The sequence below is a fragment of the Psammomys obesus genome, unplaced genomic scaffold (assembly GCF_907164565.1).
Source record: "Psammomys obesus unplaced genomic scaffold, mPsaObe1.curated_primary_1811, whole genome shotgun sequence".
Taxonomy (NCBI): Eukaryota; Metazoa; Chordata; class Mammalia; order Rodentia; family Muridae; genus Psammomys; species Psammomys obesus.
In genome coordinates this window covers 4,166,321-4,180,666 of record NW_026585626.1, presented here as the reverse complement: position 1 = coordinate 4,180,666, position 14,346 = coordinate 4,166,321, and the positions used below count along the sequence as shown (strand labels likewise).

Genomic DNA, 14,346 nt, shown 5'->3' with positions numbered 1-14,346 from the left:
TAACAGATATAGCATGTATTTTAGTTGAGGTGTCACAAACACTCAACAATTTTAATTCCTTCCATCTATGAACATGGGCTACCTTTCCAGTTATTTGTGGTCTTCTCAGTTTCATTCATCAATGTACATGGATTTCAGTGTACAGATGCTTTAGTAAGTGTCTGTTACCCTGTCTGCCTAAAGGGAACTACAGAGTCATTCTCTGGGAAAAGGACACCAATCCTTCTGTTGACCCCTCCTTTTCATTTTTTCAACTTTCTGTTTCTCCATGGCTTGCATAAGTTACAGATGGGAGAGATGTATGGCATGAATTCTGGTAAAGACCCATGTTCGATTATTGAAAGGAACACTGGTTACCTGGTAGAGTTTTTCTACAGTTTTCTTTCAATGTAAAACATTTGTTATTCTGCATTCTACTTCTGTTCTCTCCATACTCAAGAGCACATCAGTGAACTCATTATCAATCACCTTTGCCTTTCACTCTTTGGGGTATAGAGCACTAGAAGAAATAGAAGTTCTTTCTTCAATGTACTAACTAGAGAGTAAGAGCTGATAACATTTAATTTACTTTTTTTTATTAATTACAATTTGTTCACCTTGTATCTCAGCTGTAGCCCCCTCCTTCGTCCCCTCCCAATCCCACTCTACCTCCCTCTTCTCCTCCCATGCCCCTCCCAAAGTCCATGGTTAGGGGCAGTCCTTCTCCCCTTCCATCTGACCCTAGGCTATCAGGTCTCATCAGGACTGTCTTTCATAGTCTTCCTCTGTGGTCAGGTAAAGCTGTTTCCCCCTCAGGGGGAAGTGATCAAAGAGGCAATCACTGAGTTCATATCAGAGACAGACCCTGTTCCGCTTACTAGGGGCCCATTTGGAGACTGAGCTGCCATGGGCTACAACTGTGCAGGGGTTCTTGGTTATCTCCATGCATGGTCCTTGCTTGGAGTATCAGTCTCAGAAAGGACTCCTGGGCCCATATTTTTTTGGTTCTGTTTTTCTCCTTGTGGAGCTTCAGTCCCCTCCAGGTCTTTCTATCTCCCCCTTCTTTCATAAGATTCTCTGCACTCTGCCCAAAGTCTGAATATGAGTCTCAGCATTTGCTTTGATACCCTGCTGGGTATAGCCTTTCAGAGGCCCTCTGTGGTAGGCTCTTGTCTTCATCCTTGTTTTCACCCTCTTTCAATGTCTATCCCGTTTGCCTTTCTGAATGAGGATTGAGCATCTTACCCAGGGTCCTCCTTGCTTAGCTTGTTTAGGTGTACAGATTTTGGTATGATTAGAACATATTTTGATCATATTCAACTCTATTACATTTTGTGCCCTTTCCCACTCCCACTGATACCCCTTTGTCTTCCCTCTTCTACTTTCTGTTTCATGGCTACGGTAATTGCCTGAGTATAAAACATGCAGGACTTCCACTACCTGACAAACCACTGCCCTTTGTAACTAATCAAAAGGGCTGTGTTAGTAATTGTAACAATAATGGAGGCTACATGGCTTTTAATAATAACTAATTCTCATGGTCTATCAATACAGTCCATGAGGCAGATAAATGAAAAAATATAGAATTTTTATTGCCAACTATTCAGAATAGGTTCCTGGACAAAAATAACTATAGTCAAGAGTTTTGTCCCATCTTAAAAATAGAGTCTGCTAATTAAAGCTGGAGTTGGGGCCTGGCATTGCCAAAAGACATATTTGGGCCAGTGCAAGTCAACATCTAAATGGTGTGGGTAGGTAAACTGCTGACACCTCCAGCTAAGGAAACATCATTACTAAAACTGCAACAGTAAGTTAGTCAGACAATGACAGCCTTTCACAACTGCAAAACAGGCAGAGAAGGTGAGAAGAGCCCTGAGAACAAGTTCACAAGGTGTGTACCTTATAGCCACAGCCTTTTATAACCAGGTGCTGTTCAAAAGTGATTGGCAAAGTACATTTTTACAAACTGAAAAACATATAATAGCATCAGCATAGCCTACTGTTTGCCTCAATGTGACACATTCTCAGTCTGATGTGTCTGAGCACACAATCTCCAAATGGGAGTGCTGTTTAAGGGATATTGTGGCATGGTTAGGAAGTGGAGTCTAGGTGAAGTAACTGGGTCCCAGAGAGATAGGTTCACAGGGTTACAGCCTAGCTTTGCTTCCAAGCAAACTCTCTGTGTCATGGTCCACCAGCACTTTATTAAGCTGCCTCTTGTTCTCACAGCTATGGACAGAAGCCAGTCTAGTAACCATGTCTTCTGTGATGAAACTGGGAGACCAAGGAAATTCTGATGTTGCTTCTCATTATGCATTCTATTGCAGTAATGAGAAAAATAAATAATAACCTAGCTAAAAGCATAGCTGTGTTATTCTTCATGTATGGACAAACACTAAAGTTTCTAATGTTTGGATGTGTGCATACTCACAGGGAGCTCATTTAACAAGTGACTAGAAAGGAATTTATTACAGACTGAAATATCTGAACAGATGCTGCCAGATGAATGCATGTGTGCTAGATCATGTACTGTGTAAGTGTATGTGAGCCCTGGCACAGCATATGAAAAAAGTAGGAGGGTGAGGAAGGCGTGAGATCATGATGGAAAGGCTGCTTGAGCAAAATTCTTAATGTGCATTAATGCCATGCTAACAGGCTTTTCTGGAGAAAAAAGGAGAAGGGCAAAATTCAGTGGCCTGACAGGCTCTCACTGGCCTTTTAAACAGATGCCATGAAAAGTATCAGACAGATCCATTAACACGACAGAACACCCTAATCACTAACGCACTCCCAGCTGATATGATTAAAGTGAATAATGTGATGGCCTGGAAACAAGCTGATGTCTACTCTCTGGTTGATCTGTGCGATTTACTAGGAATTACTGGTAGGACCTGGACCAAAGGTAGGTCCTCAGCAAAGATTCAGGGAAAGGGGTGGTCTGTACCAAATGAGCAATGATTTGCTAATTCCACTATACAAACTGAGGCACTCAGAAGATAGAAACCTTGCCACAGAATAGGCTTATTTTCATATTTAGAAATACTAACGCACGGAGATTAAACCAGTGAAGATAAATAAAAGCCAGACTATATAACAACAGTTTGCCCACCTACTGTGTAGAATGTGGGTCAAGGAGAAAGAATAGGGGAAATAAAATCCACAAAATATTCAAGGCAAAAATATGCTGGTTATTACAATGACCACAATCTGAGAACTATAAACACTAAATGTAAATTAGTGGTAAATCCTGTGGTGTTCCTAAATTCAATGATATTTTAAAATTCTTCTGTGCCAAGGTGTTTTATAAACAAGTTGGTGGACTGATCTCTAAGAGAAGCATTTCATTTTAAAGAGATCAAATTAAAATTACTCGAGACAGAAAATATTGGTTCTAGAAATTGCAATTGAACAGTGTAATCGGTTCTGTGCTAGGCAAACACCCACTGGTGCAGGAGTCAGCCTGAGAGCCAGCAAGGCCTGCACTTGCAGGCGCATACTGCGGGCAGCGCTGGCGTCCATCTTTACCCTGACACATGATTGTGATGTGGGTAGGAGAGAAAGAACAGCTTGTCCCTGTGTGTTACCAAGTCCAAACTTTGGAAAGTATTCTTTGGCCAAGATAAAGGACTCAGGTCATGGCCACATGCTTTCTGACTTGGTGTAGGAAACAGCAGCTGCTGAATTCAGTCTCAAGGCTGCCTCCATTCCTTTGCTCCTTGGCAGATTCAGGAACGAGGAAGGAGTAAAGTCATAAAACTAGTAAGGAAGAGTCTGAATAGCTCTGAAGGCAGGAGACACCGGGGGTGGTGGTGAAATTTCCAGTCAGAACCAGAGCTGCTCAGGTCCTTGTCCTGTTTTGACAGATATTACACAGATATAACAAAATGTAACACTCTTTGTGATTTTCTTCTCTTTCAAACCGAAAATCGTGAAGTCTTTACACAAAACTTTAATAGAGTCAATTTCTTTTGAAAAATTCACATTGCATATCAACATTAAAAACCCTTCAGAGAATCTTAAAAGAGAAGGCTTTGAGATTTTGCTACTATGTTATAATCATATTCGAAGACAGAAATTTCTCCCCTCAATCTGCTCATACTTGTTCCTTGAATAACTCAGTAGAATTTATCAAAAATCGTTTTTGGGTTCTCCTTCTTGCGTAGCTTCTTTATTTATTTTTATTAATTACAGTTTATTCACTTTGCATCCCAGCTGTAGCCCCCGCGTTTAGCCCCTCCCCCAGCCCCTCCCAATCTCTCCCTCTTCTACTCCTATGCCCCTCCCCCAGTCCAATGATAGGGGAGGTCCTCCTCCCCTTCCATCTGACCCTAGTCTATCAGGTCTTACCAGGACTGGCTGCATTGTCTCCCTCTGTGGACTGGTAAGGCTGCTCCCCACTCAGGTAGAGGTAATCAAAGAGCCAGCCCATGAGGTCATGTCAGAGATAATCCCTGTTCCTATTATTGGGGAACCCTCTTGGACACTAAGATGCCTTGGGCTACATCTGTGCAGGGGTTCCAGGTTATCTCCATGCATGGTCCTTGTTTGGAGTATGAGTCTCACAAAAGACCCCCGGGGCCCAGACTTTTTGGTTCTGTTGCTCTCCTTGTGGAGCTCCAGTCCCTCCATGTCTTTCTAACTCCCCCTTCTTCCATAAGATTCCCTGAACTCTGTCCAAAGTTTGGCTATGAATCTCAGCATATGTTTGATACCCTGCTAGGTAGAGTCTTTCAGAAGCCCTCTGTGGTTGGCTCCTTTCCTATTCCGTTTTCTTCCTCTTCCGATGTCTGTCCCGTTTGCTTTTGTGAATGAAGATTGAGCATCTTATCCAGGGTCCTTCTTCTTGATTAGCTTCCTTTGGTGTATAGATTTTAGTATGATCATCCTGTATTATATGTCTAACATCCACTTAAAAGTGAATATATACCATGTGTGTCTTTCCACTTCTGGGATACCTCACTCAGGATGATCTTTTCTAGATCCCACCATTTGCCTGCAAATTTCATGATTTCCTTGTTTCTGATTGTCGAATAGTATTCCACTGTGCAAATCTACCACAGTTTTTGTATCCATTCCTCAACTGAGGAACATCTGGGTTGTTTCCAGCTTCTGGCTATTACAAATAAAGCTGCTACAAAAATGGTTGAGCAGATGTCCTGTTGTATGCTTGAGCATCTTTTGGAAATATGCCTAGGAGAGGTATAGCTGGATCTTGAGGTAGTACTATTCCTAATTCTGTAAGAAGCACCAGATTGATTTCCAAAGTGGTTGTACAAGTTTACATTCCCACCAGCAATGGAGTAGGGTTCCTCTTTCTCCACATCCTCTCCAGCATGTGTTGTCACTTGAGCTTTTGATCTCAGCCATTCTGATGGGTGTAAGGTGAAATCTCAGGATCGTTTTGATTTGCATTTCCCTGATGACTAAGGATGCTGAGCATTTCTTTAAATGATTCTCTGCCATTCGATGTTCCTCTATTGAGAATTCTCTGTTTAGCTCTGTACCCCATTTTTAAATTGGATTATTTGATTTGTTGCAGTTTAACTTCTTAAGTTTTTTATATATTCTGGATATTAGCCCTCTGTCTGATATAGGGTTGGTGAAGGTCCTTTCCCAATTTGCAGGCTGCTGTTTTGTTCTGACGACAGTGTCCTTTGTTTTACAGCTTTTCAGTTTCATGAGGTTCCATTTATTGATTGTTGATCTTAGGGTCTGTGCTGTTGGTGTTCTCTTCAGGGAGTTTTCTCCTGTGCCAATGAGTTCAAGGCTCACCCCTACTTTTTCTTCTAACAGTTTTAGTGTGTCTGTTTTTATATTGAGGTCTTTGATCCACTTGGATTTTAGTTTGTGCAGGGTGATAAGTATGGATCTATTTGCATTTTTCTACGTGTAGACATCCAGTTAGACTAGTACCATTTGTTGAAGATGTGTCTTTTTTCCATTGTATGGTTTTGGCATCTTTGTCAAAAATCAGGTGTCCATCACTATTTGCAGATGATATGATAGTATACATGAGTGATCCCCAAAATTCTACCAGGGAACTCTTACAGCTGATAAACACCTTCAGCCAAGTGGCTGGACACAAAATCAACAACAACAAAAAATCAGTAGTCCTCCTGTATACAAAAGACAAATGGGCTGAGAAAGAAATTAGGGAAACAAACACCCTTCACAATAGCCACAAAGAACATAAAGTATCTTGGTGTGACTCTAACCAAGCATGTAAAGACTGGTATGGAAAAAAAAAAAAAAAACCTTTCAGTCTCTGAAGAAAGAAATAGAAGAAGATATCAGAAGATAGAAAGATCCGCCATGCTCATGGCTTGGAAGGATTAATATAGTAAAAGTGTCTATCTCACCAAAAGCAATCTACAGATTCAATGCAATTCCCATCAAATTACCAACATAATTCTTTATAGACCTTGAAAGAAACATTCTCAACTTCATATGGAATAACAAGAAACCCAGAATTGCTAAAACAATCCTCTAAAATAAAAGATCTTCTGGAGGTATCTCCATCCCTGATCTCAAGCTGTACTATAGAGCAACAGTAATAAAAACTGCATGGTACTGGCATAGAAACAGAATGGTAGATCAATGGAATCGAATAGAAGACCCAGAAATAAACCCACACACTCAAATTGGTATTTAATTAGATTTATCTCTATTTTTTTAAAAAAGTTTTTATTTTATAGCAAATTATACAGTATTCATTGGAACCTTTTCATACATGCAATACACCTGTAATGTTTTATTACAGATAATGACCAGTCTTGGCACCTCCCTGAGCCTCACTGTGTCACAGACTTAGGACTTTAGTGGGTAAGGAAATGGGAACATGCCTGGCAGGGGAAAAATAAAATCTGCCTGCAGCTTTTCTTTAATAAAACCTTTATAGTTTTCTATTTTTTTTTAATCATGTAAGACAAATTTAATGCTATCTTATCAAGCTTTTAAACCCTGCGAATGGTGTTCTTAGAAAGACCACAGGAACCTGCATTAAACTGATGACTTACATTGGAAACAAGTGGGACATTTTCAAGCTGAGCGTTCAGATCCAGGAGCACAGGGTGTGTTTCATGTTCCCACATTTTGGACACTGTTGACATCTCTCTCTGTGCTTCTTGCTGATATGAATCTATTGACGCAACATTTTCTTGCAACACTTACAGATTGCTTTTCTATGCCCTGGGAGTTACTGGGAGGAGGTACTATGTTTTTAAAATTAGCACAAAAAGTTGACATTCCTATACATCATGGTAATTTTTTAATGCCTGAGTGTAGTGAGGGTTTTACTTTGTTGGTTAGTGCTCTTTGAGTTCTGGCAAATGAAAACAACATGAGTAGGGACTCTGGAACTTAATGGAACTCTATTACTATGTTAATATCCATATGAATGTCAGATACACTTAGGCATGTATTATAACACTTTCTCCATTCCAATCAATTGGTTGGAGACTGAGGACAGGCTATTCTAGTTCCTCCCACGTCTGTCCTCCACTGGCTGCCTTCCTTGGCATTATTGTTACACCCAAAGGCACTGAAAGTGGACACTGTGCATCTTCTCCCTACCGCATCTTTATCACAGCCGACACCTTTTACTAACGTATTCCATTGTTCCATTTTGAAGCTTTTCACTTTCAACTCTCTTTTCTTCAGTACTAATATTATTAGCTCTGAAGGCAGCAACTGGACCTTTCTTATATACCTCAGACAGTTCTTTAAAAACATCAAGTAAATATATATTTTTAGTCTTACAAATACAACAAATGGATATAAACATTAACACACACATAAATATAAATAAACATGCATGGATTTATACATATAGACAAGAAATAGAGCTTTCTAGGATTCTCCCCTTCCCCGCGATTCTGAAGATTGAACCTAAGGCCTTGACATATGGAAGGCAAACTGTCACTCATGGAGTAATAACCCTCATACCTAGCTTCATTTCCAAGCCCAAATTCATTGTTATTTTAAGCTTCTTGTGGAGATGTTTTTTTAAAAAGTTTTAATTGGGGCTGGGGTTTCAATTGTCTTTGTAAACGTTTATCTTACCCACACAAATCTTTTCTCTTTTATGTTAGATTTTATTGCAGGTGTTTATAAACTCATAGTTTTATAGGGATTTTATTTTCCTTTATAATTAAAACAAATCATGCTGAGGACTAGTAGGAAGAATATACTTTACAGAAAGAAGTCAGAAAGCCTCTGAGTTCTCTCTGGCTTTCCAGTCATTTTGCCTCTAGAAACTAGAGCCTCTGCCCTGAGAGCTCCTGGAGACACTTGAGGCTTGGTTGGATGACAGAGCTGATTTCTTGTATCATTCAGCCTTCATAAGACCTGCATTCTATAAAAACTATGGGGCATTCAATTTTCCTTAAGCAAATCAGGTGGCCTCCTGAAAGCTCATTCAATTTAAAGCTTATTAAACAAAACAACACAACAACAACAAAAAACCTTTCAGCTGCCTTGTACCACCCTGCTTTCTAAGCACATCCTATTGGATTAAAGCATAAGTATTGTCACTCACCCCAACCCAGCTGTAGGGTGTTCACTCAGGCAAGCTCTATTTAGGGCTCTCCTGTGTACCCTTACCAGTTTGTTGATTACACTGGAGGCAACACTCACCTGAGGTTTCAAGTGCTCATGTTTACAGGCCCTTCATCACCTTGGATATATGACTGACTAGATCAATGACAAACTTGAGCTTCTCAGACTCCTCCCTTTGCAGCGAGCCCTCCTGTCAAGAGGGTTTCTCGCTAAGAGAAACCAAACCTACCTCCCAGGCTTCTGATTTACTTAGCCACATCTACCTGACTAGAATGAAAAAGATTCAATACAGAAACCAATATCAACACTAAAACACAGCTGTCTCACATAGAAATGGACCATTTTGTAAAGGGCACTGTTATTTATGTGGGCAGCTATACTTCGTAGTTCCCTCCTTCATGCTTCATGTCTCTTCAACATACTATAATAAAACAGAGGAATATCTATTGTCCATTTATGTATGTATGTATGGGTGTGCATGTATATATGCATGTATGTATTTGCTGCTAAATTGGACGGAACTTCACAGATCACATCCATGAGCCTCTGCTGCAGCGATAGCCAAATGTTGAAAATTTGGTGCAAGAGAACAAACAGGTTGAGATGAAAAACTGTGATGATGGTAGATTGTCAAGGTAAAATGGATATAAAATTTTAGTCAGTTTTCTTGTTTCTTGCCCCCTTATACTTAACAGAAGTGAACTAGACTCCAAGGAAACATAAAGCCAGGCACACACACATCAGCCAAAAAACAACAGCAAAGAACATGCTTACATGTGCCTGCTTAAGGACATGCTTTACACATGCCCACTTGATGTTTTCAGAAGCAGCAAGGGCCACAAGTCACATCTTTATGTGTGTAAAAGTTTGCTCTTCAAATTTTCATTTATATGAGAACTGAGAGTGAGAGGGAGACAGAGAGAGAGCGAGGGGGGGCAAGCAAGCTTGCCCCCATGTAAATCCATTGGTGGGTCTACTTCGTTTCCTCCATTCCAGAAGAGAAGGTAGCACACAGTTTCTGCAAGTGTAAGTGATGCTTGGAGGAAAATTAAATCACAGAATGATGCCGAGGCTGATTATTCTACTGCACTTTAAAAGCAAGAGATTGCAGTCTGCGAGTCCAAAGTGGTTTCATATGGACTGCCACAGCTGCGGTTTACTCTTGAAACTATAACCTGTCAAATTAGAAGCAGGCAAGGCCTCTGCTCTTAATGGTTCCACTTTCTACTTGTACTGTCTACAGTTATGTCTACAAGTCTATCATTTTTTTTATTCACTTCAACTATGTCATTTGGATGAGTAAAATACGGAAACTACTTGTCATCCTGGCAGGAGAAGATTCTAGTATGTTCCAGGCTTAAAGAAACCGTTAATTTCAGGCTTGCTGTACAGATAAGGCTATCTTCTACTTGAAGTGTCCTTGCTGATTGTTGCTGTTATTTCATCATCCTGGTTGACACTGTGCAGTGTATAATACAATACCAGAAGGCGGTTTGGATGTGTGAGCACTGGAGTTGTTCCTGTTTCTGGAGACTTGATGACTTTACTGATTCAGCATTCTTCCAGCTTTAATCTGTTATTACGAGCCTAGTATTACACAGTGTTCCACCTTGATTCTCTTCCTTAACTGTGGACTCACCTCCAGGCAGTTAACTGGTTTAGGTGAGATCTGTCCTAACAAAACTGAAAAGTTAGGTGTTCAACTTTTACATACGATTTTGGTAAAGTTCTCCTTTACTGGGTCTCCATGCTCATCTCATGATATGAAATATTAAAAACTAAAGCAAAAAGACTTTTCTCCCTAAGCAACACACCATAAGTAAAACCATGCCCTACAAAATCATATCCTGGTGAGGCCATAACGATATCAGAAATATATGTTTATCATCTCCTTTAGACAACTTAGCATATTTTTGGCTCACAGCAAAGTCGAAGTAAAACCATTTGCAGTTGCCTCGAAGCAAGATAACCACACTTTCTAAGGTAATTGATACCTAAGAGAATACTGCCTTTGGGTCACAGTTCAGGGTCTAGGCATGCTAATTCTTTAAAGAAGATTGTTAAAATTTACAATGCATGGATGTCAACTGGGCTCCTTCCAAACTTTAATGTGAAATAATTACCCTTTTCAGTACGCAGAGACCACGATGAAATAGGCATTTAGAAACTCCTTAGGAATTCTGGAATTACCTTTCTTTCCCAATTTAAAGAGAAGGGGAAACTGAGATTCCCTTTTGAATCTAAAAGTATACTAGGCACAGTAAGAGCTAAGATTACTACCGTGTATTTTGGAAGGCACTCAAATGAAATCAATCATTTACTTTCATTTTTCCTGAAGTATATTTAAAGAAGCAGTGATTTAAAGTATAGATAGCTAAGGTAAATATAAGACATACAATTTTTATATTCATTGCGAAAACATGTGTAGGGAATGCAAATATGTCACTGTGTTCTGTGACAGTGATATAAAGCACGTAGCTTCCCTGGACACTACCTTAGGCAGTAAGGCCAACCGCAGCTGCCAACAGCAATCTGAAAGGCAGCTCTTCACTGTGTGTGCCAAGACAAAAGCTCGAAGAATTACCTTTGCCCCAGAGGCATTTGGATAACTTGGGAAAAAAAAGTAAATATTTAATCTAAAGTAGCTTGACTAGAATAAAATGCAACAGCAAATGTCAGCTCCAGAGTAGGGAAGGCTTGCTAACTTTCAAAGAAGAAAACAGAAAATCAAAACTCAAGATGTTTCTCGAAGTCAAATGTGGCAGCAAAGCTTCCCCCCTTCCCAGGGCTTGCTACTGAGTGTGCTGCCCAGACAAGGGCACTGATTTGGACACTTCAGGCAGCAGTCAAGGACACTGGACAAGAAGCTAAGAGCACAGACTGTGCTGGGCAATCTACTGCTGTAAAACACAAGAGTGTGCCATACCTCCATTCTTTCCTGTTTAACATCATCAAGTTCGTTGTCTTCAAACATTGCCAGAAGTTCTCCTGTCTGATCAATAGAGTTTATCAGGTCCTGAGCAACTTTCTGTCTCTTGTTTGTACTGCTGCTGCCACTCAGTTTTTCTTCATGGAGATTAGGAAAGAGAGAGAGAAAAAAAAGATCTTAGCAGGGTACATTAGTGCCAACCGCACATGTAGCAAACACTGCATGTGAAATTCACTCAACATCATCTTTATAGAGAAAACTCTTGTCTCTAAAATAAGCCAAAAAGAAATCAATCACTAATACACAAACAAAAAAGACAGAATCAAATCACATTATTAAGTACTGTAGTAAGTATGAAATGGCTGACTGAACCCCTTATGAACAGAAGAAGGCTTTCAGGTTTGGCAATGAGTACTGTTCCATAGTACTTACAATAGAAATAAAACACAACCAGGAAAAAGACTGTCTGCCAGGTAAATGTAAGCAAAGAACACAGAACTGACAATTATTAGTGTTAGAAAACACAGTTCATGATCAAAACTGCTACAGGAGAGGGTGTGGAATATTATCTAATTAAGAGAGGAAGACTAACAGGCATGATCTTTTATAGAACCAAGAGAGCAGAAAAACAAATGCCAAAAAAGGAAACTTACTAAAAGAGTGCAATCAATGAAAGATACTAGAATGCATTTCCTTGAACAGACTGAGAAAGGATCTTCACCAAGCCTAAATCTGACAGAGGGCTAATATCCAGAATATATAAAGAACTCAGAAAGTTAAAAAGCAACAAATCAAGTAATTCAATTAAAAAATGGGGTACAGAACTAAAGAGGGAATTCTCATGAGAAGAGAATTCTCATTAGAAGAATCTCAAATGGCAGAGAAACACTTACAGAAATGCTCAACATCCTTAGTCAACAAGGTAATGCAAATCAAAATGACCCTGAGATTTCACCTTACACCCATCAGAATGGCTAAGATCAAAAACTCAAGTGACAACACATGCTAGAGAAGACGTAGAGAAAGGGGAACCCTACTCCATTGCTGGTGGGAATGTAAACTTGTACAACTACTTTGGAAATCAACCTGAGGCTTTCTCAATTAGGAATGGTGTGACCTTAAGATCCAGCTATACCCCTCCTAGGCATATGTCCAAAAGATGCTCAAGTATACAGCAAGGACATTTGCTCAACCATGTTCGTAGCAGCTTTATTCGTAATAGCAAGAATCTGGAAACAACTCAGATGTCCCTCAACAGAGGAATGGATACAGAAATTGAGGTATATTTACACAATGGAATACTACTCAGCAATTAAAAACAAGGAAATCATGAAATTTACAGGCAAATGGTGGGAACTAGAAAAGATCATCCTGAGTGAGGTATCCCAGAAGCAGAAAAACACACATGGTATTTACTCACTTATAAGTAGATATTAGACACATAATATAGGATAAACAACCTAAAATCTGGACACCTAAGGAAGCTAAGCAAGGAGGAGAACCCTGGGTATGATGATCAATCCTCATTCAGAACGGCAAACAGGATGGATGTCAGAAGAGGAAGAAAACAGGGAATAGGACAGGAGCCTACCACAGAGGGCCTCTGAAAGACTCTACCCAGAAGGTTATAGAAGCAGATGCTAAGACTCATAGCCAAACTTTTTGCAGAGTTCAGGGAATATTATGGAAGAAGGGGGAGATAGAAAGACCTGGAGGGGACAGGAGTTCCACAAGGAGAGCAACAGAAACAAAAAATCTGGACACAGGAATCTTTTCTAAGACTGTTACTCCGACCAAGGACCATGCATGGAGATAAGCTAGAACCCCTGCAGACAGGTAGACCTTGGCAACTCAGTCTCCAACAGGGTTCTCTATTCTCCATTCAATGTTCCTCTACTGAGAATTCTCTGTTTAGCTCTATACCCCATTTTAAAATTAGATTACTTGATTTATTGCTTTATTTATTTGCTTCTTTTTTATTTTTATTAATTACAGTTTATTCATTTTGTATCCCCCGTGTAGCTCCCTCCCTCCTTACCACCCACTCTCCCTTCCCCATCTCCACCCATGCCCCTCCCCAAGACCTCCACTGATAGGGGAGGTCTTCCTCTCCTTCCTTCTGATCCTGGTCTATCAGGTCTCATCAGGAGTGGCTGCATTGTCTTCCTCTATGGACTTGTAAGGCTGCTCCCCACTCAGGGAGAGGTGATCAAAGAGCAGGCCAATCAGTTCATGTCAGAGACAGTCCCTGCTCCGATTCTTTTGGAACCCACTTGGACACTTAACTCCCATGGGTATATTGGTGTAGGGATTCTAAGTTATCTCCATGCATGGTCCTTGGTTGGAGTATCAGTCTCATAAAAGACCCCTGTGCCCAGATATTTTGGTTCTGTTGCTCTCCTTGTCCTGTCCTCTCCAGGTCTTACTATCTCCCCATTCTTTTATAAGATTCCCTGCACTCTGCCCAAAGTTTGGCTATAAGTCGATTTATTGCTTTTTAACTTCTTGAATTCTTTATATGTTCTTGATATTAGCTCTCTGTCAGATATAGGGTTGTTGAAGATCCTTTCCCAATCTGTAGGCTGTTGAAAAACTTTCTATTTTAACAGGCCAGAGAGATGGCTCCATAGGTTAAAATGTCTGTCATCAAACCTGATGACTAAGTTCAACCCCAGGACCTGCATGGTGGAGGGAAAAGAAACTGATTCCTGCAAATTGCCTTCTGAATTCTACACATTCATCGTGGAATAAAACTAATAAATTCAGATGAAATAAAAATGAAAAAAAATAATTTTATATTTTGAACTTTTATAGTGAGCTTCCAATGATCTTAGGTTCTTTCTTTCTTTCTTTCTTTCTTTCTTTCTTTCTTTCTTTCTTTC

General features: G+C 40.0%; 1 protein-coding gene across 4 annotated transcripts in view; it reads right to left on the bottom strand.

The window, feature by feature from the left end:
- Positions 1 to 14,346, bottom strand: part of Supt3h (SPT3 homolog, SAGA and STAGA complex component) — a 344,588-nt gene that overhangs the window by 98,868 nt on the left and 231,374 nt on the right. For all 4 annotated transcript variants that reach the window (XM_055612450.1, XM_055612473.1, XM_055612464.1 and 1 more), the window contains exon 6: positions 11,462 to 11,601. In XM_055612450.1, coding sequence (XP_055468425.1) covers positions 11,462 to 11,601 — 140 coding nt within the window. The remainder of the gene's footprint in view (positions 1 to 11,461; positions 11,602 to 14,346) is intronic.